Source organism: Pongo pygmaeus, chromosome 17 (genome assembly GCF_028885625.2).
Source record: "Pongo pygmaeus isolate AG05252 chromosome 17, NHGRI_mPonPyg2-v2.0_pri, whole genome shotgun sequence".
In the NCBI taxonomy this organism is placed as follows: Eukaryota; Metazoa; Chordata; class Mammalia; order Primates; family Hominidae; genus Pongo; species Pongo pygmaeus.
In genome coordinates, this window is record NC_072390.2 from 22328008 (window position 1) to 22353443 (window position 25436).

General features: G+C 43.7%; 2 protein-coding genes and 1 long non-coding RNA gene across 13 annotated transcripts in view; 2 read left to right on the plus strand and 1 right to left on the minus strand.

Moving 5' to 3' along the window:
- CEP76 (centrosomal protein 76) overlaps window positions 1–19120 on the plus strand; it is a 42314-nt gene extending 23194 nt beyond the window's left edge. The window contains exons 10-13 of one of the 3 annotated variants that reach the window (XM_054460279.2): window positions 1350–1683; window positions 4996–5213; window positions 6270–6385; window positions 12938–13234. In XM_054460279.2, the coding sequence (XP_054316254.1) occupies window positions 1350–1683; window positions 4996–5213; window positions 6270–6385; window positions 12938–12951 (682 nt within the window). In that variant the 3' untranslated portion in view covers window positions 12952–13234. Of the gene's footprint in view, window positions 1–1349; window positions 1684–4995; window positions 5214–6269; window positions 8491–12937; window positions 13235–17553 lie in introns of those variants that run through there. The other 2 variants (XM_054460278.2, XM_054460277.2) reach the window with 2 other exon arrangements.
- Window positions 1–21756, minus strand: part of LOC129018636 (uncharacterized) — a 39481-nt gene extending 17725 nt beyond the window's left edge. For both annotated transcript variants that reach the window (XR_010124141.1, XR_010124140.1), the window contains exons 1-2: window positions 21552–21756; window positions 20969–21172 (exon numbers count right to left, since the gene is read on the minus strand). This is a non-coding gene — a long non-coding RNA (uncharacterized LOC129018636). The remainder of the gene's footprint in view (window positions 1–20968; window positions 21173–21551) is intronic.
- Window positions 21757–21767: 11 nt separating this feature from the next.
- SPIRE1 (spire type actin nucleation factor 1) overlaps window positions 21768–25436 on the plus strand; it is a 208158-nt gene continuing 204489 nt past the window's right edge. For 3 of the 8 annotated variants that reach the window (XM_063653367.1, XM_063653369.1, XM_063653368.1), the window contains exon 1: window positions 21903–22437. In XM_063653367.1, coding sequence (XP_063509437.1) covers window positions 21903–22437 — 535 coding nt within the window. Of the gene's footprint in view, window positions 22438–25436 lie in introns of all 8 variants that reach the window. The other 5 variants (XM_054460267.2, XM_054460269.2, XM_054460270.2 and 2 more) reach the window with 3 other exon arrangements.

A 25436-nucleotide genomic window follows, 5' to 3' on the forward strand; every position in this document is an offset into this window, starting at 1 on the left:
CCTTCCAAAGTGTTGAGATTATAGGCATGAGCCACCACGCCTGGCCAGCATATGTTTTTTTCTGATGATCATCCCTAAGTCTGAAAATAAGTTCAAGTTGTAAATGATGATTTCTTTTTAAAATTTGATGTGGTTACCATCTCCATGTTGGCAAATCCACTGGACACATTTTTTAAAGTACTTTAGCCTGTCATTAGATTTTGAAACAGCTGAGTACTTCTGTTGTAGGACTTCCTCCTTAGTTCAGCTAAGAGCTGGGTCCTTGTCACATGGCCACGAAAAATTAGGCTCGCAGGCAATTTGAAGGGGGAGAAAAATGGAATTTATTGAACAAAAAGGAAAAAAACTGGGAAACAGGGATGCTCCACAAAGCCAGAGTGCCTGCTAGCGTGCTTCCCACTTCACAGATTGAATTCCAGCTTCCACTCAGGAAGAGGAGGGGCCAGGCTCCTCCCCACTGCAAATTGCTCGAACTTCTGTGGCTTCTCCCCAGTGTGCACTCCTCCCAGTGCACAGGCTGGTTGGAGTTTCTCTGGGGACCCCTTTCCACCTGGCTGTCTCACTTCTTTCTTCATGGAACATTCTCTTTCCTTAGCTTCTTTCTTATCATTGTCTTTCAATATTTATTATTCCTCTCTGGCTGTTCTCAGTTTTTCCTTCATCTTGTCTTTAAATGTGTGTGTTCTAGAGGCCCAGCCCTGGGCCCTCTTTTCATTCCCCTGAGTCCTCTTTCTCCCTGGTTGATAATCATGCCTAATAATGTTTTGGTTAGTTGTGCCTAAAAATGCATAACCAAATTATTTTAATTATGTTATCTGAGGCAAACTTTTTTTATTTTTATTTTTTTTTCTTGGAGACGGAGTTTCGCCCTTGTTGCTCAGGCTGGACGGCTCACTGCAACCTCCGCCTCCCGGGTTCAAGCAATTCTCCTGGCTTAGCCTCCCGAGTAGCTGGGACTACAGGCACGTGCTCCCACGCCCAGCTAATTTTTGTATTTTTAGTAGGGACGGGGTTTCACCATGTTGGTCAGGCTAGTCTCGAACTCTTGACCTCAGGTGATCCCCTTGCCTCGGCCTCCCAAAGTGCTGGGATTACCGCATCCGGCCTTTGATCTTAACAGTATACATAGGATGTATTCTGTTGTTAATAGAGTTGGTTTTAATATTGTAAGACGTACCATACAATTAATACAGAGTAATCAAATTGTGGAAATATAAAAAAGAACAACAAGTATTAAACTGTAGTTCTGAGAAGTAGTTATGGCCTTAAGTGTTAGAATAATTTTCTCAGTAAGATGCTGCCTTCTTAATTTTTAAGTTCTCATATATAAAATTATTTAATTTTTTTAGGTACATCCATAAACCTACCAATCCTGATGAACCTCCAGTTGCTGAACAGCCCAAACCACTGTACCCATATCGAACAATTGGTTGTGTTTTCAACCATCAAATGTTCCTGGGAAATTGTCAGCCCTCTGATGCAGTAGAAACCTGTGTATTTGATTTGAATGATGAATCTAAATGGAAACCCATGAGTGAGGAAGCAATTAAATCTGTATGTGCTCCTGGAGCTACAACATCCCTTCCTCCCTTTCCACCTCTGTGTGCATCCACAATTGACGCATCAGTAACAAGTAATGAAATTGAAATGCAGCTGAGGCTCCTGGTGTCAGAACACAGGAAGGTAATTCACACTGAAATAGTTGTAGTTTCATACTTTTTTTCATTTATGTATTTAACTATTTTTTTGGTGTGTGTGATAGTGCCAGTCACTATTCTAGCCCTGAACAAAGCAACTACAGTCCCTACTATTATGAAGCTTATAATTTTGAAAGTCATGAGAGTTCAAGTTCTGAGACTCAAAAATCTCCAAATTAATTAATACTTATAGAATGAATTACTTCCTCCTAGAAATGAAGAATGGTGAACGTGTTCACATGCCTTAGAGTCAAGATTTTTGCTGAATACCACTATTTGGATTTCATCTTTGTGAAATGCTTATTCACATATTTGCCCCTTCAAAAATCCTGGGTTAGGCTGGGCTTGATGGCTCACGCCTGTAATCCCAGCACTTTGGGAGGCTGAGGTGGGTGGATCGCTTGAGCCCAGGAGTTCAAGACCAGCCTGGGGAATATGGTGAAACATCATCTCTATTATTTTTTAAAGAAAAAATAGGTATACTGGGTTATACTTTTTTCATATTCATTTTTCTCCCCAGGTTGGTTTCTGTTTGTTTTCATATTGTACTCAACTGGGTAGACGTCTGGCTTTAATTTGCATTTCCCTGATTATTTATGAGATCAAACCTCTTTTTTTTTTTTTTTTGAGATGGAATCTCTCGCTCTGTCACCCAGGCTGGAGCACAGTGGCGTGATCTTGGTTCACTGCAACCTCCACCTCTCAGGTTTAAGCAATTCTCCTGCCTCAGCCTCCTGAATAACTGGGATTATAGACATGTGCTACCATGCTGCCAATTTTTGTATTTTTTGTAGAGATAGGGTTTCATCATGTTGGCCAGGCTGGTCTCGAAGTGATCTACCTGCCTCAGTCTCCCAAAGTGCTGGGATTACAGTTGTGAGCCACTGCGCCCAGCCAGATCAAGCCTCTTGTCAAATAGCATGTAGATTTCCTTTGTAAAGTGCCTTTAAGAAGACATAAAAAGTATTAGTCATAAAGGAAAAGATTAATATATCTTAAAGACTTAAGTTCATCAAAAGAAAATATTAAGAGATTGAAGCTGTGGGGTGGGAAAAGTTATTTGTAACACATATCACCAACAAAGGATTAGAATCCAAAATTCCTACAAAATATTTCTGATTCACCTTTTAGGGTTCCCTGTTCCACTCCTCACCTTGGGTGAGCCCTGTTTTCTGTGTTCTTTGAGGCTATCAAAGGCAAACTGATTTATCAAACATGTTCTCTGGGTTCCCAGTTACTCTTAGCTTTGGCCTCTAATATATTTCTTATTCACTTGTCAACTTATCAAAGCATTTAAACATATATTTTGGAAAACCTGGCATTTGTAATATGTTTTCAGCAAAAGCTGGTCAGGAGACCTCTGGTTCATTATATTGCTGGAAATGAATGCCCCTTATTACTTTTTCTTTCCTTCCATCACTTGTATTGGCTTTAGCTTTCTTTTCTTAGGTTCTGCTTACAAATAAAAGCATATCTTATAAAAATTACTTTTGGCCAGGCACAGTGTCTCATGCCTGTAATCCCAGCAGTTTGGGAGGCCGAGATGGGTGGATTGCTTGAGCTCAGGAGTTCAAGACCAGCCTGGGCAACATGGTGAGACCCTATCTCTACAAAAAGTACAAAAATTAGCCGGGTGTGATGGCGCATGCCTGTAGTCCCAGCTACTCGGAGGCTGAGGTGAAAGGAGCTGGGGAGGCAGAGGTTGCAGTGAGCCGAGATTGTGCCACTGCACTCTAGCCTGGGTGACAGAGTAAGACCCTGTCTCAAAAAAAAAAAAAAAAAAAGGAATTACTGTTTATAGAAAAAGAAAACAAAGCTGTGATAGATGCCAGTGTTGATCACTATTTAAGTTAAGGTGCCTGTAAATCAGCAAAAGTTCACATTTTGCCACAGGAAAAGCATTGTTAATCGTGGATCTTTGAGACCATTTGTGACGAGTTAAAACCTTGAATGTAAAATGGGGAGATACCAAAGATCCATTATGATAACCAAAATATCTAGAATTTTGAGAATTTTTTGTATTTGTAATAATATTATTTTTAACTTCATGTGTCTAGATATCAATAGGTCTTTTAGTGTTATGGAATCATGGGCTGGGCGCGGTGGCTCATGCCTGTAATCCCACCACTTTGGGAGGCCGAGGTGGGTGGATCACTTGAGGTCAGGAGTTTGAGACCAGCCTGGCCAACATGGTGAAACCCCGTCTCTACTAAAAATACAAAAATTAGCCGGGCATGGTGGCGAGTGTCTGTAATCCCAGCTACTCAGGAGTCTGAGGCAGGAGAATCGCTTGAACCTGGGAGGCAGAGGTTGCAGTGAGCTGAGATCGCGCCACTGCATTCCAGCCTGGGCAACAGAGTAAGACTCTGTCTCAAAAAATTAAAAAAAAATAAAAAATAAATAGAATCATGTTGTTTTTAACATTCCATAGAAATATGTTTTAAGCTCCCTAAGGGCCTATAAAATGTCTTCATCTTTTTATCTCTTAACAGTATATAAGTTTATAGAGTACATGTTCAGTAAATATTTGTTTAATCACATATAGAATTAATTTGTTGACTTTTCTCACCTGTGTAGTTCAGTTTATGGTAGGAAGAGTCAGTCTTTAGTAAACAGATTCATTCTTACTAAACTCTTTTTTATTTTTTTTTATTTTGAGACACAGTCTTGCTCTGTCGCCCAGGCTGGAGTGCAGTGGCACGATCTCGGCTCACTGCAAGCTCTGTCTTCCGGGTTCACGCCATTCTCCTGCCTCAGCCTCCTAAGTAGCTGGGACTACATGCACCCGCCACCACGCCCAACTAATTTTTTGTATTTTTAGTAGATACAGGGTTTCACCGTGTTAGCCAGGATGGTCTCAATCTCCTGACCTCATGATCCGCCCACCTCAGCCTCCCAAAGTACTGGGATTACAGGCGTGAGCCACCACGCCCGGCCTAAACTCTTTAAAGTTAAGTAAAATATCTCAAAATATAAGAATTATACCTGTCCTCCATATTAGGACTATTTCATATAGTATTTTGTAGTAGATATTAGAGAAGTACAGGATTTGGAGACTTCGTGAACATCGTTTTGAATGTTTTTTGATTGTTTCTCTAAAAAGTAAAATCTGATTACCTATAGTTCCTTTTATCTGATTTTTATTTCTATGCATCCCTATAATTATTATTATTAAAATATTATGATAGCTTTTAAAAATCTTTTCTTGGTATACATTAAAATAATCAACATTTTTATTTAGTTGGTTTTGAAAATATTAATGTATTTCACTTTTTCTTTTTCTCTTGATTGCTCATAGGATCTTGGCCTCACTACTGTTTGGGAAGACCAGCTCTCCTACCTTTTATCACCAGCTTTGGCTTCTTATGAATTTGAGCGTACAACAAGTATATCAGCAGGCAATGAAGAATTTCAAGATGCCATAAGAAGGGCTGTACCTGATGGTCACACATTTAAAGGGTTTCCAATACATTTTGTGTATAGAAATGCAAGACGTGCATTTGCCACATGTCTTCGGTAAGGTGTAATTTATGGAATCATTTTTTCAGTTTAGGAATCTTAGAGATCAGTCCGGCAGGGGTTTTTTTATTTCCTTTTTTTTTTTTTTTTTTTTTTAACTCAAGGTCTGGCTCTGCTGCCCATGCTGGAGTACAGTGGCACAGTTGTGGCTCACTGCAGCCGTGACCTCCTGGGCCCAAGTGATCCTCCCACCTCACCCTCCCAGGCGACTGGGACCACCCTCCCAGGCGACTGGGGCCACAGGCATGTGCCACCATACCTGGCTATTTTTTTTATCTTTATTTTGTAGAGATGGGGGTCTTCCTATGTTGCCCAGGCTGGTCTTGAACTCCTGGGCTCAAGCAGTCTTCCCACCTCAGCCTCCCAAAGTGCTGGGATTACAGGTGTGAGCCGTTGCACCCAGCCTAATCTGGTAGTTATTTAGAAATGACATCCGAGTCATATGGGAGCTTTTACAATGACTGACCCTCCTTGCCACAGATTTTGATTCATTTGGTCTGAAATGTAGCCCTAGATAATCTGGGATTATTTGCCCAGTGATTTTGGTGCAGTGTCAGGTATCTCTGATTTTGTTTGGACTATAAGGAAATAGTCTATAATTTGAATAGCTTGACCAAAATTACAGTGTCTTTGATAGCAGAGACAGAATTTGAAAAAATTATTTTATTTATTTATTTTTGAGATGGAGTCTCAGTCTGTCACCCAGGCTGGAGTGCAGTGGCACACTCTGCTCACTGCAACCTCTGCCTCCCGGATTCAAGCGATTCTTCTGCCTCAGCCTCCCAAGTAGCTGGGATTACAGACGCCCGCCACCACAGCCAGCTAATTTTTGTAATTTTTAGTAGAGATGGGGTTTCACTATGTTGGCCAAGCTGGTCTTGAACTCCTGACCTCAGGTGATCCACCTGTCTTGGCTTCCCAAAGTGCTGGGATTACAGGCATGAGCCACCACGCCTAGCCTGAAAAAATTATTTTAAATACTGATTTACTTGCAAATAAGGAATTAAAGTGTATGGTCACTTCTTAATTGAATAATTTTTTTTTCTTAAATAGATCTCCTTTCTGTGAAGAAATAATCTGTTGCCGTGGAGACCAAGTGCGACTGGCAGTTCGTGTCCGAGTGTTTACTTACCCTGAATCTGCATGTGCTGTTTGGATCATGTTTGCTTGTAAATATCGCTCGGTATTATAGGGCCAATATTTATATAAGAATTATACCTGTGTTTAATTGGAATTTTACACATTGTACATTACTTAGCTATTTAGAGGTTTGTTATTTTAAAATCACAATCTGGCTTGAATGGCATATTTCAATTTTGTATATACTTGACTGGTAATGTTTAAAAAAAATCATGCGTTCCTTTAAAAATTAAGGCTGAAAAACTTGTATAAATCTCCCTGGAATTTAGTATAAATTAAGTGTATATTCTATTTTAATAAATGCTACTTTGTTTACAGTTATCAGTAGTTTAAATATTAATATAAAATGCATTCAGTTTTCTTTACACAAACAGGTAATCAAAGAGATGTTTGTCTTAGGGTTTGAGCCCTAGAAAAATCAATATGATCATTACTTTTCACAGGTTAATGGAATTATTTTATACAGATTAGGAGAAATTAACCTCATGACAGATTTATTTATTGCATTGGTGAAAATAAATGTTGATGAATTATCACTTTTATGGTTTATTCGTGGCCCTTGGGATGTTTGAGACTGTCCAGAAATTTATGGTTGGACCTTGAAGCAAGAGTAGGAAAAAACTAATACCAGAAAAGCATAAATATTAATAACCTCATATGAAAGTACATGAATCATTTAGAAATATTTATCACTGTGATTTGTTGTAAAAATGAATTGGCTATTTTAGAAAAAATTTATTATACCTCTTTGTTATGATACTGATAAATTGTGATCTTGCGGTCGATCACTGATTTTCTGTGGTCAGATGATTCATTACTAGCCTCTTCATGGATTCTATCTTCTGAAACCCTTTTTTCTTTCTTTTCATCGTGATAATAAAATCAGCATATATGTGACTACTCTAAATGAGGGATTGATTGTGTGAGACCACTGAAAACAAGCATATGTGAGTGATTCCATACTGATTTTTGTTTTAAAATTGAGCACGTTTTAAAAGTTTTTTAAGGCCCGGCGCAGTGGTTTACACCTGTAATCCCAGCACTTTGGGAGGCCGAGGTGGGTGGATCACTTGAGGTCAGGAGTTCGTGACCAGCCTGGGCAACATGGTGAAACCCTGTCTCTACTAAAAATACAAAAATTAGGCCGGGTGCGGTGGCTCACACCTGTAATCCCAGCTACTCAGGAGGCTGAGGCAGGAGAATCGCTTGAACCTAGGAGGCAGAGGTTGTAGTGAGGTGAGATCGCGCCACTGCACTCCAGCATGGGAGGCAGAGCGAGACTGCATCTCAAAAAAAAAAAAAGGGCCGGGCATGGTGGCTCACACCTGTAATCCCAGCACTTTGGGAGGCTGATGTGGGTGAATCACGAGGTCAGGGGTTCAAGACCAGCCTGGCCAACATAGTGAAACCCCGTCTCTACTAAAAATACAAAAATTAGCTGGGCATGGTGGCATGTGCCTGTAGTCCAGCTACTCAGGAGACTGAGGCAGGAGAATCGCTTGAACCTGGGAGGTGGAGGTTGTGATGAGCCAAGATCATGCCACTGTACTCCAGCGTGGGCAACAGAGCAATACTCTATCTCAAAAAAAAAGTTTTTTAAAAGTTAATTTTAAGTAGCTAGGCATGGTGTCACACACCCATAATCCAAGCTACTAGGGAGTCTGAGGTGGAAGGATCGCTTGAGTCCACAGAGGTTGTGGTGAGCTAAGATCGCATCACTGTATTCCAGCCTGGGTGACAGAGCAAGACTCTGTCTCAAAAAAAAGAAAAAAAGTGTGAAACTTGATTCCTCAATTTATTTTAAAATTTTATATATTTAAAAAAAGTGTGAAGTGAACAAAAGTAAACATTAAAAAGAGTAGCAATTCAACTTTTTGCAAGAAGCTGCATAATACATGATATGAGGGGTTTGATTGCCCATTTAGCACTTCTGTGCATAGTTCTTTTCATTTTTTTTAAGTTTTTTATTTTTTCAAAGAATCTTTGTTCACTCTGATGTGTGTAATTCTTAATTTAGTTGCTTTATCCATTGGTCTTAAGAAAGGAACTCTATACCAGTTGGCTATCCAAGTTATTAATTCTTTTAATCACTTTAATTCACCCCTACAAATAAAATGATTTTGTTTTTCGAAAATTAAAATCTAAAAGTGTCTTAAAATTTACTTTTTGGGCCGGGTGTGATGGCTCATACCTATAATCCCAGCACTTTTGGAGGCTAAGGCCAGAGGATGGCCCAGGAGCTCAAGACCAGCCTGGGAGCATAGACAGAACCCCACCAGTTCTCTAAAAAAATAAATCTACTTTGTTTTATTTTTATATATAATAAATATTTATTCAATTTGTTTAAAAAGTCTGAAATATTATGATCCCTCTTCTACAATTTTCATCAAAAATGGTAATCAGATGTTTCTTGTGAGACTAACATGACTGTAGAAAATTTGCAAAATAATAAAGCTTTTTTTAAAGCATAGTGGTTCACACCTATAATTCCAGTACTCTGGGAGGCTGAGGCAGGAGAATCTCTTGGGTTCAGGAGTTTAAGACCAGCCTGGGCAACATAGCAAGACCCCATCTCTAAAAAAAATTTAAAAAATTAGCAGGGCGTGATCGTGCACACCTGTGGTCCCAGCTACTTGGGAGGCTGAGGTGGGTGAATCACTTGAGCCCAAAAGAGTGTGCCACTGCACTCCAGCCTGGGTGACAGAGCAAGACGCTATCTCAAAGAAAAAAAAAAACTTTTTAAAAAAGTTAAAAAAAACCACTCGCCAAAATTACAAAAAAAGCTATCAACAGAAAATTGCTTGTAATTTTCAACTTTTGAGAGAAACTATGAGGTATGTACTAAGAGACAGACTCTATTAAGATCAAGGCTGTATTAACATTGAGGCTGAGCTTCCCACCTTATTGTACCAGAGTAACGTGTATTTCAAATGCGCTTTTGGTGTAAACTCTGTAATAAATATGCTTTTTATGCACCAATAGAGTCTGGCATTAATATTTTTCTCTAAAGACTTATAAGGTAATTTCAGTGCATTTACCACTGGAAGTCTGCTATTCTTTTTTCTTTTTTTTTTGAGACAGAGTCTCACTCTGTTGCCCAGGCTGGAGTGCAGTGGCACGATCTTGGCTCACTGCAACCTCCACCTCGCAGGTTCAAGCAGTTCTCCTACCTCAGCCTCCCAAGTAGCTGGGACTACAGGCACACGCTGCCACGCCCAGCTAATTTTTTTTGTATTTTATTAAAGAGGGGTTTCACCTTGTTGCCCAGGCTGGTCGCGAACTCCTGAGCTCAGGCAATCCACCTGCCTTGGCCTCCCCAAGTGCTGGGATTACAGGCATGGACCATCGCACCTGACCTATTCTTCTTACTAATAATTTTTCTTTTTCTTTTTCTTTTTTTTTTTGAGACAGTTTGGCTCTTGTTGCCCAGGCTGGAGTGCAATGGTGCAATCTCGGCTCACCGCAACCTCCGCCTCCTGGGTTCAAGTGATTCTCCTGACTCAGCCTCCCAAGTAGCTGGGATTACAGGCATGTGCCACCGCACTTGGCTATTTTTTTTTTCTTTTTTCTTTTTTTTTTAGTAGAGACAGGTTTCTGCATGTTGGTCAGGAGGGTCTCAAAATCCCGACCTCAGGTGATCCACCCGCCTTGGCCTCCCAAAGTGCTGGGATTACAGGTGTGAGCCACCATGCCTCGCCAATTTTTCTTTTTAAGAATTAAATTTACCTTGTATATTTAGCTGTCATAAAAGTTGTTTTTCTATTAAAAATGTAAAGTTAAAAAAACATAATGTCTCTAAGGTGTTGTTCTTGACAATATGTATGCCAACAGTCCCCTCTATATTATATATATGTATTTTTATATATGTCTATTTAGTTAATAGAAAAATATCAGAAACCCAGAAACTTCATTTTTTATTAGTCAAGCATGAACCTATTGAATAAAAATTTGAGCCCAGCCAGGTCAACATAGTGAGACTGCATCTCTATGAAAAATAAAAAAATTGGGGCCAGGTGCGGTGGCTCATGCCTGTAATCCCAGCACTTTGGGAGGCCAAGGCGGGCGGATCACTTGAGGTCAGGAGTTCGAGACCAGCCTGACCAACATAGAGAAACCCTGTCTCTACTAAAAATACAAAATTAGCTGGGCGTGGTGGCGCATGCCTGTAATCCCAGCTATTCGGGAGGCTGAGACAGGAGAATCGCTTGAACCTGGGAGGTGGAGGTTGCAATGAGCTGAGATCACACCACTGCACTCCAGCCTGGGAAACAGTGAAACTCTGTCTCAAAAAAAAAAAAAAAAAGCGCAGGGGGCGGTGGCTCAAGCCTGTAATTGGGAGGCTGAGGCAGGCAGATCACCTGGATCAGGAGTTCAAGACCAGCCTAGCCAACATGATGAAACCCCGTCTCTACTAAAAATACAAAAATTAGCCGAGCATAGTAGCCCACACCTGTAATCCCAGCTACTTGGGAGGCTGAGGCAGGGGAATCGCTTAAACCCGGGAGGCAGAGGCTGCAGTGAGCCGAGATTGCTCTCTACTACACTCCAGCCTGGGCGACAGAGCGAGACTCTGTCTCAAAAAAAAAAAAAAAAAAAAAAAAAAAAAGGAATAAAAAATAAAGTGTATCTTGCTAGGTAGACAACATATAGTTGAATCTTTTTTTAATCCAGTCTGAACAGTTTCAGCTTTTTGATTGGATTAAGTACATTCACTTTTTTTTTTTTTTTTTTAGATGGAATCTTACTCTGTCTCCCAGGCTGGAGTGCAATGGTGCAATCGTAGCTTCCTGCAACCTCTACCTCCTGGGTTCAAGTGATTCTCCTGCCTTAGCCTCCATAGCTGGGATCACAGGTGCACACCACTACGCCCAGCTAATTTTTGTAATTTTTGTATTTTTGGGTATGGACAGGGTTTTGTCTTGTTGGCAGGCTGGTCTCAAACTCCTGATCTCAAGTGATCCACCCACCTCGGGTTCCCAAAGTGCTGAGATTATTGGCATCTGCGACGGCACCCAGCCCCCATTCACTTTTTTTGGCCAGTGGCGGTGGGGGGAGTTGGGGGAGGGTTGGAGTCTCACTCTGTTGCCCAGTCTGGAGTGCAGTGGTGCAATCTCAGATCAACGCAACCTCCACCTCCCAGGTTCAAGTGATTCTCCTGCCTCAGGCTCCCAAATAGCTGGGATTACAGGCCTGCACCAACATGTCTGGCTAATTTTTGTATTTTTAGTAGGGACAGGGTCTCACCATGTTGGCCAGGCTGGTTTCAAACTCCTGACCTCAGGTGATACGCCTGCCTCGGCCTCCCAAAGTGCTGGGATTACAGGCATGAGCCACTGCACCCAGCCCCATTCACATTTAATGTTATTATTGATATGGCTGGATTTGTGTTTGCCATTTTACTTTTGCCTTGTGTTTTTTTTCCCCCTTTGTTTCTCCCTTACTGCTTTTCTTGTTCTATTAAAAAAAAAAAAAAAAAAAAAAAAAAAAAAAGATCAGAAAGCACCTGCAGGTCTATTGCTTTCTTCTGTGTTAAGTGAATATTATATTTTCTTTTCTTTTTTTTTTTTTTTTTTTGAGAAAGAGTCTTGCTCTGTCACCCAGGCTGGAGTGCAGTGGCACGATCTCGGCTCACTGCAACCTCTGCCTCCCAGATTCAAGCAATTCTCCTGCCTCAGCCTCCCTAGTAGCTGGGACTACAGGCGCGTGCCACCATGCCCGGCTAATTTTTGTATTTTTACTAGAGACGGGGGTTTCACCATGTTGGCCAGGCTGGTCTTGAATTCCTGACCTTGTGATCCACATGCCTTGGCCTCCCAAAGTGCTTGGCCTCCCAAAGAGCCACCCAGCCTGGCCGAATACTATATTTTCTTAATTTCAAGAGACAGTGTCTCACTCTGTCTTTGGGGATAGAGTGCAGTGGTGTGATCATAGCTCACTGCAGCCTTGAACACCTGGGCTCAACGGATCCTCTGGCCTCAGCCTCCAGAGTAGCTGGGACTACAGGCATGTACCACCACACTCAGCTAACTTTTAAAATTTTTTTGTAGAGACGAGGTCTCACTCAAATACAAGTCTTAAACTCATGGCTTCAAGCGATCCTCCTGACAGCCTCCCAAAGTGTTGGGACTACTGGTGTGAGCCGCCATGCCCAGCCCAAAATAATATTTTCTAATTTAACATTTTAATTTATTTAATGATTTTTATCACTATTTTTTGTCTTTTTTTAATCACTAATTTTTGAGGGGTTTTTTAGTGTTTGCTTTAGGGTTTCCATATACATCTTATTTTTGTTTGGTTGTTGTTGTTTTCCATATACATCTTATCAGAATCAGATTGAGATTTATATTAGCTTAATTTCAGTAATATATGGAATTTTTAATTTTAAACTCGTTATGAATAAGATTTACTTTGTCAATATATTAATAAAACTGATGTTTGGATTAAAGATGTTAAATTGGAATCTTCAGTTTTGATAAACCTGATTGGAAGAATCAGATAGCTTGTTTATGATAAGTAGAGGTTGTTCTAAATGTGGTAGAATAAATCAATTCAAAAGTTTTTTTTTTTTTTTTTTTTTTTAGGCCGGGTGTGGTGACTCAAGCCTGTAATTCCACCCCTTTAGGAGGCCAAGGCAGGTGGATCAATTGAGCGAGGAGTTCGAGACCAGTTTGGGCAATGTGGCAAAACCCTGTCTCTACCAAAAATACAAAAACAAAAACAAAAAACAACAACCACCACCAGGCATGGTGCGTGCACCTGTAGTCCCATCTATTTGGGAGGCTGAGGTGGGAGGATCAATTGAGGTGGGATGTTACGAGGCTTCAATGAGCCATGATTGCACACTGCATTCCAGCCTGGGCAACAGAGGGAGGACCTACCTCACAAAAAAAAAAAAAAAAAAAAGAATACCATAAAATTTTGTTAACCCTGAAAACACCCATGGCATTATGACAATATCACAGTTGAAGAATGACCATTACTTAGCAAATTTTGCAAGATAATAATTTTTTATTTTGAGCTGGGGGTCTCACTCTGTCACCCAGGCTAGAGTGCAGCGGTGTGATCACAGCTCACTTTAACCTAGAACTCCTGGGCTCAAGTGATCCTCTTGCCTCAGCCTCTTATGTAGCTAGGACTATAGGTGTATGCCACCATGACTGGCTAATTTTAAACTTTTTTCTTTTTCTTTTTTTTTTTTTTTTTTTTTTAGAGATGAGTTCTTGCTATGTTGCTCAGTCTGGTCTTGAACTTCTGGCATCAAGCATTCCTCCTGTCTCAGTCTCCCAAGATGCTGGGATCACAAGTATGAGCCACTGTGCCCAGCCACAAAGGAACAATTTTGATACCATTAAAATAATAGTGTTGGGCCGGGCATGGTGGCTCACGCCTGTAATCTCAGCACTTTGGGAGGCCAGGGTGGGCAGGTCACAGGGTCAGGCGTTCAAGACCAGCCTGGCCAACATGGTGAAACCCCGTCTCTACTAAAAATACAAAAAATAGCTGGGCGTGGTGGCGTGATCTGTAATCGTAGCTACTCGGGAGGCTGAGGCAGGAGAACTGCATGAACCCGGGAGGCGGAGGTTGCAGTAAGCAGAGATTGTGCCAATGCACTCCAGTCTGGGTGACAAGAACAAGACTCTGTCTCAAAAAAATTTAAAAAAAATTATTAAGAAGTTTGTTTAAAACACTCTCTTATAAATTTAGGTTAAGCTCTGGGATGTCATGTTTTTATGAATTTCAATGTCGATAATTTTTCTTCCAACATCTTTTAAGAAGGATTAGATTGCTAGGTCGAGAGTAGGAGGGAGGGTTACACTTCTGGTTCCTGAGAGGCATGAACAGGTATGGCACATAAGGGAAAGACACAGTGTTCCATCAGTGGCTCTTTATACAAAAGATGAGGAGGACAGGAATTCAGGTTAACAGAACAGTTCAGGGGAAATCCTAAGGGAAAAGCACAAGTAACATATAAGGCATGAACTCGACTCACTGCAACCTCTACCTCCTGGGCTCAAGCAATCCTCCCACAGCCTCCCGAGTAGCTGGGACCACAGGCACGTACCACCACGCCTATACCTTTACCTATACAGTTCTACAAAAATTACTAAGGCAAAACTTAAGGACTAACTTTTTAGCACATCTAGAATGTGCTGAATTCATTAAATATCTAGTTGAATTAAAGGGAAGTCATATTTTATGTTGGTTACATGCTCACCTTGGAAGAGAAATGAGGCTCTCATAGGGTCAAAGTAGAATACATAAAGAGCCAAGAGCAGCTCTAGACCTCTACCTGTACATTAGGGAAAAAAACACCTTTTTTGAGCAACAGGAAAGGGCCATCTTTTCTCAATAAAGATTAGGATAGATCGGGTGCAGTGGCTCACGCCAGCACTTTGGGAGGCTGAGGTGGGTGGATCACTTGAGATCACGAGTTCGAGACCAGCCTGGCCAAAATGGTGAAACCCTGTCTCTACTAAAAATACAAAAGTTAGCTGGGCATGGTGACAGGTGCCTGTAATCCTAGCTACTCAGGAGGCTGAGGCAGGAGAATCACTTGAACCTGGGAGGCAGAGGTTGCACTGAAATGAGATTGTACCACTGCACTCCAGCCTGAGCGACAGAGCAAGACCCCGTCTTTAAAAAAAAAAAAAAAAAAAAAAAAAGGATCAGGACAAATTAGCCAGGCACAGTGGTTCAAACCTGTAATCCCAGCACTTTGGGAGGCCAAGGCGGGAGGATCCCTTGAGCCCAGGAATTTGAGACCAGCTTGGGCAGCAGACTGAGACCCCTTCTCTACAAAATTTTTTTTTTGAGACGGAGTCTCGCTCTGTCACCCAGGCTGAAGTGCAATGGCGTGATCTTGGCTCACTGCGATCTCTGCCTCCCGGGTTCAAGCAATTCTCCTGCCTCAGCCTCCTGAGTAGCTGGGACTACAGGCACATGCTACCATGCCCGGCTAATTTTTGTATTTTAATTTTGTATTTTTAGTAGAGGTTTCACCATGTTAGCCAGGATGGTCTCGATCTCCTGGCCTCGTGATCCACCCTCCTTAGCCTCCCAAAGTGCTGGGATTATAGGCGTGAGCCACCATGCCTGGCCTACAGAAAGTTTTAAAAAATTAGCGGGGTGTGGTGGCGCATCCCTGTAGTCCCGGCCTACTCAGAAGGCTGAAGTGGGAGGACTCTCTTTTTTCTTTTGAGATGGAGTTTCGCTCTGGTTGCCCAGACTGGAGTGCAATGGCACAATCTCGGCTCAACGCAACCTCCGCCCCTTCGGGTTCAAGCAATTCTCTTGCCTCAGCCTCCTGAGTAGCTGGGATTACAGGCATGTGCCACCATGCCTAGCTAATTTTGTATTTTTAGTAGAGACAGGGTTTCTCCATGTTGGTCAGGCTGGTCTTGAATTCCCGACCTCAGGTGATCTGCCCGCCTCAGCCTCCCAAAGTGCTGGGATTACAGGCATAAGCCACTGTGCCCGGCTGGGAGGATTCTTTTGAGCACAGGAGTTAGAGGTTGCAGTGAGCTATGATCGCACCACTGCACTCCATCCAGCCTGGGCAACAGAATGAGACTCTGTCTCTCTACACACACACACAATCAGGAAAAATTAAATAATAGAGGCTTGAAAAAACGTTTTTGCATTGTCTCATCAGCAAAGTGTGATTCAGTCTGAAAATTTTTCTTTAATTTACACAACACAAAACTCTGGTTAAAATTTTATTGATAATTCTCCATTTTTAAGCACTTATTGTCAAACATCAAACTTTGCTACAAAATAAAGATATTTTTGTGCCTGGTTGTGGTGGCTCACATCTGTAATCCCAGCACCTTGGGAGGAAGAGGTGGGTGGATTACTTGAGCTCAGGAGTTCCAGACCAGCCTGGGCAACATGGTGAAACCCCGTCTCTGCAAAAAAGTACAACAGTTAGCCAGGTGTGGTCGTGTGCGCCTGTGGTCCCAACTACTTGGAAGGCTGAGGTGGGAGGATTGCTTGAACCCAGGAGGTGGAGGTTGCAGTGAGCTGAGATCATGCCACTGGACTCAAGCCTTGGCCTCAAGAGCCTGTCTCAAAGAATATATATTTTTGGGCCTTACTTTGTTTTTAATTTCCCACTGGAATTAAGGAGTAAGCTACTGCTTGTCCTAACGTTTGAAATCTGATCAGAATTATGTAATATGACTATAAAAGAGTATTTGAAAAGTTTGTGTTATAGGAAATGTATTTGAATTATCTCAGGCCAACTAGCAGTAATTTGGGGTAAGTCACTTAACATTTGCAGGCTCCAATTTCCATAAGCATAAAATAGTGGCTTGGCCTAAAATTCATATTTATGAGGTCTTTTCCAAGTCAAATCTTCTTAACTAGTTGAAGCTAATAGTTACACTTATATTCAGATCAGAATGTCATACATCTATAATGGTTTAAAAATAATTATCTTAAAAGAGAATCACATTAAGTAGGTGAAACATGATTATTGCTTAGCCTAATATTTTCCACGGTCTCTCATGAACCCATTGATACACTATTGTTCATACATTTTATCTCAATCCTCTACTTTTCCTCAAAAAAATTGTTTTTCTTTTTTTTGAGACAAGGTCTCACTCTATCGCCCAGGCTGGAGTGCAGTGGCATGATCTTGGCTCACTGCAGCCTCTGCCTCCTGGGCTCAAGCGATTCTTGTGCCTCAGCCTTCCGAGCAGCTGGGATTATAGGTGTGCACCACCACGCCTGGTTACTTTTTTGTATTTTTTGTAGAGATGGATTTTTGTCACATTGCTCAGGCTGGTCTCAAACTTGTGAGCTCAAATGATGCTCCTGCCTCAGCCTCCCAAAGTGCTGGGATTACAGGTGTGAGCCCCCATGGCCAGGCTCAGGACTTTATTCTCGCTCTGTGTGAGTGTACATGGACATTGTAATGTAGGAGAAAGAGCTGAGCTGGTCAGGAGGCCTGAATTCCAGTACCAACTGTTTCTTTACTGCTTCTGTATTTTGTCCTATGACTGTATTTTCTCTTCTGTAAGATAGGAATAATAATATCTGACCCTTCAAGTTGTATAACTGAAGAGCACATTTTGAAAGTATAAATATCATTACAGATGTATAAGGTATTACAATTGCGGGCAATGAAAATTTAGGTTACAACATTAAAAAATATGCCGTTGTTTTTTTTTTTTTCCTTTCTGGTGCACTTTTCTAGGTGAATGTGCCTCTTAGGAGCACTTGTCCAGAAGTGTCTGGGAAAAGCTTGGGCTGCGCAGTGATGGTGCTCCCTGAATGACTCAGAGCAGCGCAGCCAGTACCTCCAGAGTATGAAGCATGAAGTACATTTATTCTACAAGAATAAGAAGTAAATATAAAAAAAGTCAAGGATTCAATTTTTAATAAAGTAACAAAATCAACAAAAACAAAATCATATTCAGAGTAACACGGACTTCACAGCACTTTGAAAAAGACATTTAAATGTTGATTTGAGTTCAGACATTTTAAATATGAAGTCATAGAGTAAAAATACAATCAATGACTGAAATTGGGAACAAAATATCCTGAACATAAAGGCATTTGAATCTTTGGATTTTTTTTTTTTCTTTGAGATGGAGTCTCACTCTGTCACCCAGGCTGGAGTGCAGTGGTACAATCTTGGCTCACAGCAATCTCCGCTTCCTGGGTTCAAGCGATTCTCCTGCCTCAGCCTCCCGAGTAGCTGGGATTACAGGCATGCATCACCATGCCTGGCTAATTTTCTTTGCATTTTTAGTAGAGACGAGGTTTCACCATGTTGGCCAGGCTGGTCTCGAACTCATGGCCTCAAGTGATCTGCCTGCGTTGGCTTCCCAAAGTGTTGGGATTACAGGCATGAGCCACTGCACCTGGCCCCGAATCTTTGAATTTGAATTGAAAATGAGAAAATGGGACAGTGCTGTTATTCCATAGGGCTGCTTGAACTCCACTGAGAAAATATCAATGCCTGGTCGCCTTTGAGTGGTCAGCAGTCACTTTCAGAGTGTTGTGATGATGGATGACGGTAAGGCTTATCAATTTTTTTTCTTCTTTTTTGAGATGAAGCTTCACTCTTGTCACCCAGGCTGGGGTGCAATGGCGTGATCTAGGCTCACTGCACTCTCCGCCTCCCAGGTTCAAGTGATTCTCCTGCCTCAGCCTCCCGAGTAGCTGGGATTACAGGTGCCTGCCACCATGCCCAGCTAATTTTTGTATTTTTAGTAGAGACGGGTTTTTGCCATGTTGGCCAGGCTGGTCTGGAACTCCTGACCTCAGGTGATCCGCCTGCCTCAGCCTCCCAAAGTGCTGGGATTACAGGTGTGAGCCACCATGCCCGGCCAGCTTATTAAAACTTTAAGGAGTACTGAAAATCATTTAGAAGTTAGTAAGTTATAGTCTTTATACAAAAAAGAGTCAAGTGTTCATGTTGTATAACTAGACTTAGAAGACAGCTAGGATTTTAAAGATTTTCCTTTATTTTGTGTAGAGAAGAAACATCACACAATATTCTACTTGTCATCTTTCCTCAACTTAATTACATATATGCTCACCTAGACAAAATATTTAAGTATATCATACCATGAATTGTTACTTGGCAATAAAAAAAAAAAGCCCTTCTGTTGGATATAACCGTCCTGTGATACAGTGCAGTAATGTCTCCCTCTCAAAATGTGTATATATTAAAAAAATCATCACTCAAGGAAAATCCTAGTGTTGTAAATTTGTTTTTAAGAATGCATCTTTTGGCCGGGCACAGTGGCTCACACCTGTAATCCCAGTGCTTTTGGAGGCTGAGGCGGGTGGACCACTGAAGTCAGGAGTTTGAGACCAGCCTGGCCAACATGGTAAACCCCTGTCTTTACTAAAAATACAAAAATTAGCCAGGCATGGTAGTGTGTGCCTGTAATCCCAGCTACTTGGGAGGCGAGGCACAAGAATCGTCTCAACCCAGGAGGCGGAGGTTGCAGTGAGCTGAAACCGCGGCACTGACCCTAGCCTGGGTGACAGGGTAAGACTCTGTCTCAATAAAAAAAAAAAAAAAAAAAAAAAAAAAAAAATGCATCTTTTTCCATTGATTAGAGGGATGACTAAAGAAATAAGAATGCATCTTTTAAAAGATAAAGTTTGGATTTCCTTTACTTTACTCACTTCCTCCTTCCCTGTATTGTTGTCTTCAAGATTTATTTACTGCCCTATGCCAGGGTTAGCAGGTTAATGGCTCATAGATTCCTCAGTTTATTAACCCATTTATCTTGTTTACTGGTGGGTAAGGCAAAGATAAAAATGTTTTTGGCTGTAGTTGTCCAAGTGCAATGGGCAGCAGTATCCCATAAGGCCAGGAGGTGGTAGTGTTGTACATAAAAGTAGACCTTCATTTTTTTCCTGGATTGTTCAAAATATTTTAAACCAGTCTGTATTTTCAAAATCCACACAGGATAAACTTTTGAAATAGCAAAATTTGGGAATGTTTGTCCTTTTTTAATCAAGAGGACAGAGATATATTTATATGTATATAGTGTCACACATAAGGAATTACATGTTTGCCTCTCTGGGCTTTGGCACACATAGATACTGCATTGTTACAAACGAGATTATGAACCTATAATTAAGTGATGCTACTTTAAGGGGTTGTTTTGTATCTCTGGTACTGAAATTATAATAAGTTGCCTGGGGAGCTTTCTTCTCCTCTTTCAATTTATTATTTATTTATTTTTTTGAGACAGACTCTAGCTCTGTCCCCCAGGCTGGAGTGCAGTGGTGTGATCTTGGCTCACTGCAACCTCCACCTCCCAGGTTCAAGCGATTCTCCTGCCTCAGCCTCCCGGGTAGCTGGGATTACAAGCGTGCATCACCACACTCTGCTAATTTTCTTTGTATTTTTAGTAGAGACAGGGTTTCGCCATGTTGGCCAGGCTGGTCTCGAACTCCTGACCTCAGTGATCTGCCCGCCTCAGCCTCCCAAAGTGCTGGGATTACAGGTGTAAGCCATTGCGCACGGCCCTCTTTCAATTTCTTAATCTTCCTTTTCGTCCTGTTGCTTTTCTCCCTCCTCCCCATCCCAGCTGTATGTAAGATGGTATGTTATTTTAATAGACGGTTGTAATTTAAATAGACTGTTGTAGTTTCTACCGCAAGATGCAATTGTTGAGAGCGTGATTTCTAACATTTTACATAAAACTGCCATAAAAGGTTTACTGGAACTTAATATACATTGCCTATTTGGTTGATGCTTTCAACACTCCGTAGGGCTTTCACACAGGACTAGCCTCAGTGGAATTTTATCAATTAAATTAATCTACCAATGGGTGATTAAGAATTATCTGTTTTATTGCATATTTAATAGGTTGGGGGGGGGCGGAATTCTTTCTTTCTACGGCTAATTGCCCTCAGTTCAATTTTACCACTGATATTCATTCCACATGCTCTGATGAGTGTGGTACTTGAGACATTACCTTAGTGAGGGAAGGGACGAATGTTACAAATGAATCCGGAAGGACGCTGAAACTAACACCTGCAAATTATGTACGACATGTTTATATTCCAGGCTCTGGTTTAGCTTTTGGGAGAAGTCAGTGACGAAAACTCGTAAAGATCCCCGTTTTTACGGTGCTTACCCTGAAGTTGGGAGTGGAGAGGGAGGTATTCAACCAGCAAGAAATCGGAAAACGCGCAGAGCAGCCGCGGGGTCAGGGGAAACTGCTGGAGGCTTTCAGGGCCCAGGGCCCGGCGGGGAGGCTTCAGCGGGCCTGCATTTTCTTAGGCATCCGCTCCAGGCAGGTGGGTTCAAGTTCTCAACCAGACCTTCGGCGATCCAGCGCCTAAGGAACGTCAATGCGGGTGACTTCTCCCGCTGTGCAGGGCGGTGACCCGGGTTGGCGCGCCCAGTTCTCCGCCAGAGTCGGCCGGGGGCTTCCCTGATAAATGCGACCCCCTCTTGCCCCTGCGCCCCCCGACCGCGCGCCCGGCCCCGCGTGTCCCCCGCGCCCCACCACCCTGCACGCCCTACCCGGCAGCGCGTCCCCTCCGGACCGTGCGTCGCCGCCCTCACCATCGCGCCCCCGGCTGTGTGTCCCTTGCGACCGGGCCCCCCGACCGCGCGTCACCGCCTGCGACTCTGCGAGCCCTGCGGGTCGCGGCCAGCTAGAGACCGTGCGGCCATCTCGCCTCGGAGGCGAGGCCCTCCTGCCTAGTCCTCACCTCCACAGCGTGCATCCCCCGGCCCGTGCGGCCCCCTGAGGGGCGGGCGCTGGGCGGCGCTGGACTGCGCGAGGCGAGGCGAGGCGGGGCGGGGCGCCGGACGCCATCGCGTCGCTACCGGCCGGCGGCTGTCTGACCAGGACTGCAGCCGTGTCCTCGCCGCCGTCCTCGCCGCCCTCCTCTCGCCCACGCCTTCCGGGCACTCGCCTGGCCCCGGCGGCGGCGCGCGCGGCCGCGTTGGGCGGCGGCGGTTCCGGGGATGGTGAGGCGGCGGCGCGCGGAGACGATGCTCCGGGGCTGAGGAGACGCCGGCACACGGCGCGACTGCCAAGCGCAGCGCCCACCCGCGGGATGGCTCAGGCGGCCGGCCCGGCGGGCGGCGGGGAGCCGCGGACTGAGGCAGTGGGCGGCGAGGGGCCGCGGGAGCCCGGGGCAGCCGGCGGCGCGGCCGGGGGCTCCCAGGACGCGCTGAGCCTGGAGGAGATCCTGCGGCTCTACAACCAGCCCATCAACGAGGAGCAGGCGTGGGCCGTGTGCTACCAGTGCTGCGCTTCCCTGCGCGCCGCCGCCCGCCGCCGCCAGCCCCGCCACCGTGTGCGCTCGGCCGCGCAGATCCGCGTCTGGAGGGACGGCGCCGTCACCCTGGCTCCCGCGGCCGACGACGCGGGAGAGCCGCCCCCAGTTGCGGGTGAGGCCGCCGGGCCCCTTTCCCTCGTAGCCCTTGGAACACCCGCGGCTGGGCCGCTTTACCCTCAGCGTCCCCGGCCCTTCCGCCCCCGCCGCCCCTACCGCCCCCCCATTTGCCACGGGAAACCCCCGGGAGGATCCGGCGGGGACCCGCAGGGGAGGACGGCGTCAGGCCGTGGCTGGCCAGGGCCCCTCGCAGGTCAGAGCCTTGTGGCGGGCGGCGGCGCAAATCCGCTGTGCGGAGGGCGTTGGGGCGGCCCTGGGTGGGCCTGGGCCTGCGGGCCGCGGGGCGCTAGTCATTGTGCTGCCCGCGCGACAGCTGCCCGCGGCGCGTTTGGGAGCGGTGGGCTGGGCCCTGCTCCGGGCCAGCGGCCTGTGCGCCTCACGCCGTGGCTGCTGACGCACGGCTGGGTTCGCGGGGTGGGGAGGGCATCGCAGGCTTCACGCGAGGGCTCCGCGCGGATCCTCAGTGCCGCTGTCGGGAACACCGCACTCCTCCCGGGAAACTAGCAGTATTCCACATTAGACAGCCTTTCCTCGGTTCGGAAATGTAAAGATGATTCTGAACCGTGAGAATTCTGCTCCTTGGGGAGAAATGGAAAAATAAACTAAATAATGATTTTTGGCTCCTGGACGTTAGAAAATACTGATTGCATTCCTGTATGTGAAAATTTGTGATGAAAAACAGGCTTGTAAAGTAAAAAGTTGACAGGATGTCCGGATACAAAGAGAAAATAGGTCTTAGTTACGTCATTGTCTAATGTAAAATTTTCAGGATTATGACCTAAACAGTAATTTATAGCCAGGGTTTACTTAGATGCTCATTGACGAGGAGGAGGAGGTTGAGAAAAGGTTTCTCCCATCAGTTTTTATCTAATTCATTCTTTTGAGAGGCAAGTCTATTAAAAACATAGAAAAACAATCTACCCTCACTTTTAGAAAGTTGATGGAAATGTCAAAATGCTTAAGGTGAAAGATGTAATTTCGAATTAGTAAAATGACATTTAATGAAAACCCTTGTCTAACTTGATTAAAACAATATTCAAGGTTATAGTTATTCTTTCAGTTCCGCCAGAACATGTTTTTATCTTTTATTTTTTAGTGTCAGGTAAACACATTTCTATTTACATGCTTTTATCTTTTATTTTTTAGCGTCAGGTAAACAAGTTTTTATTTAAAGCCATCTTTTTAATTGTTCTTTTGAAACTATTTCAAATAGTATTTTTGTTTATTTGATGGGCTTATTGCTTTTAAACTTGGACTTAATCTTAGTGGGAAATACTTGCAATTGTAATTTATGGTGTATTAATTGGTACAAAAAGATACATTTATAAAATACAGCAATGTCTGCCAGGTGCGGTGACTCAAGCCTGTAATCCCAGCACTTTGGGACGCCGAGGCAGGTGGATCACCTGAGGTCAGGAGTTCGAGACCAGCCTGGCCAACATGTTGAAACCCCGCCTCTACTAAAAATACAAAAATTAGCCGGGCGTGGTGGTGTGCCCCTGGAATACCAGCTACTCGGGAGGCTGAAGTGGGAGAATTGCTTGAACCTGGGAGGTGGAGGCTGCAGTGAGCTGAGATCGCGCCACTGCACCCCAGCCTGGGTGACAGAGCGAGACCCCGTCTCAAAAAAAAAAAAAAAAAAAAAAAATACAGCAATATCGTGCCTTGGGATTTAGCTATTTCCAGAGGAAAAATGGTTGTGTGCAGCCTGCTTTTAGAAGCAGCGTTGGTAGTGGTGATTTCCGGAGAGAACAAGCCCCCAGTTTACATTGTCTTGTCACTTAAATTTAATCCCAAAACAGTGTAGTTTTGTTGTCAAAGATTGATAGATTCTAGTGGATGGGTTTTTTCTTTTTTTTTTTGGTCTGAACCTTATGTTGAAATGGATTATTTTTTACATCACTAGTGTGAGTGATAACATGTTGATCTCAGTATGATAAACTGCCTTTATGGAGAAAATAGTGAGTGGAGTTGTTCTCCACAATTCGCAATAGGTTTATAATTCTCTTTCTCAGTTCTGCTCATGACCTGCTCTACCAGTTATGGAGAAGGCCTAATCAAAGTTGTTGATAGAGACTTGAGCATTTTCTGTTGACTGAAATTATTTAAGAAGTTCATACTAGAATATTAGTTTATTTCCTCGTTGGATTTAAGAATAGTTGCGTGGCTCAGGAAGATACACAGTCTTCTGAAGATTTTATCTTGATTCTTAAACTTGATGAATAATTTGGTGGTGTGCACACTTAAAAATTCTTTTCTTTCTTTCTCTCTCTCTCTTTCTTTCTCTTTCTCTCTCTCTCTTTCTTTCTTTCTCTTTCTCTCTCTCTCTTTCTCTTTTCTTTTTTTTTTTTTGACAGGGTCTTGCTGTATTGCCCAGGCTGCTGAAGGCTGGAGTGCAGTGGTGTAGTCATAGCTCATTGCAGCCTGGAACTCCTGGGCTTAAGTGATCCAACTGCCTTGGCCTGCCAAAGTGCTGGGGTTACAGGTGTAACCCACCTTGCCCAGTCTCTTTTTTCTTTTTCTTTTCTTTTCTTTTTTTTTTTTTTTGAAATGGAGTCTCCCTCTGTTGCTAGGCTGGAGTGCTGTGGCACAGTCTCGGCTCACTGCAACCTCTGCCTCCTGGGTTCAAGTGATTCTCTTGCCTCAGCCTCCTGAGTAGGTGGGACTACAGGCACGTGCCACCATGCCCAGCTAATTTTTGTATTTTTGGTAGAAATGGGGTTTCACCACGTTGGCCAGGATGGTCTTGATCTCTTGACCTCATGATCCGCCTGCCTCAGCCTCCCAAAGTGCTGGGATTGCAGGCATGAGCCACCGTGCCCGACTTCTCTTTTCTGTTTGTAACGAACGTTTGTATTCATGAGACTTCCATTGTCGGGAAGAGTTGGGGAAAATAAGTAAAAATAATTTTTTTTTTTTTTGAGACGGAGTCTCGCTCTGTCGCCCAGGCTGGAATGTGGTGGTGTGATCTCAGCTCACTGCAAGCTTGCAAGCTCCGCCTCCCAGGTGCATGCCATTCTCCTGCCTCAGCCTCCTGAGTAGCTGGGACTAAAGATGCCTGCTACCATGCCCTGCTAATTTTTTTGTATTTTTAGTAGAGATGGGGTTTCACCATGTTAGCCAGGATGGTGTCGATCTCCTGACCTCATGATCGGACCGTCTCGGCCTCCCAAAGTGCTAGTATTACAGGCG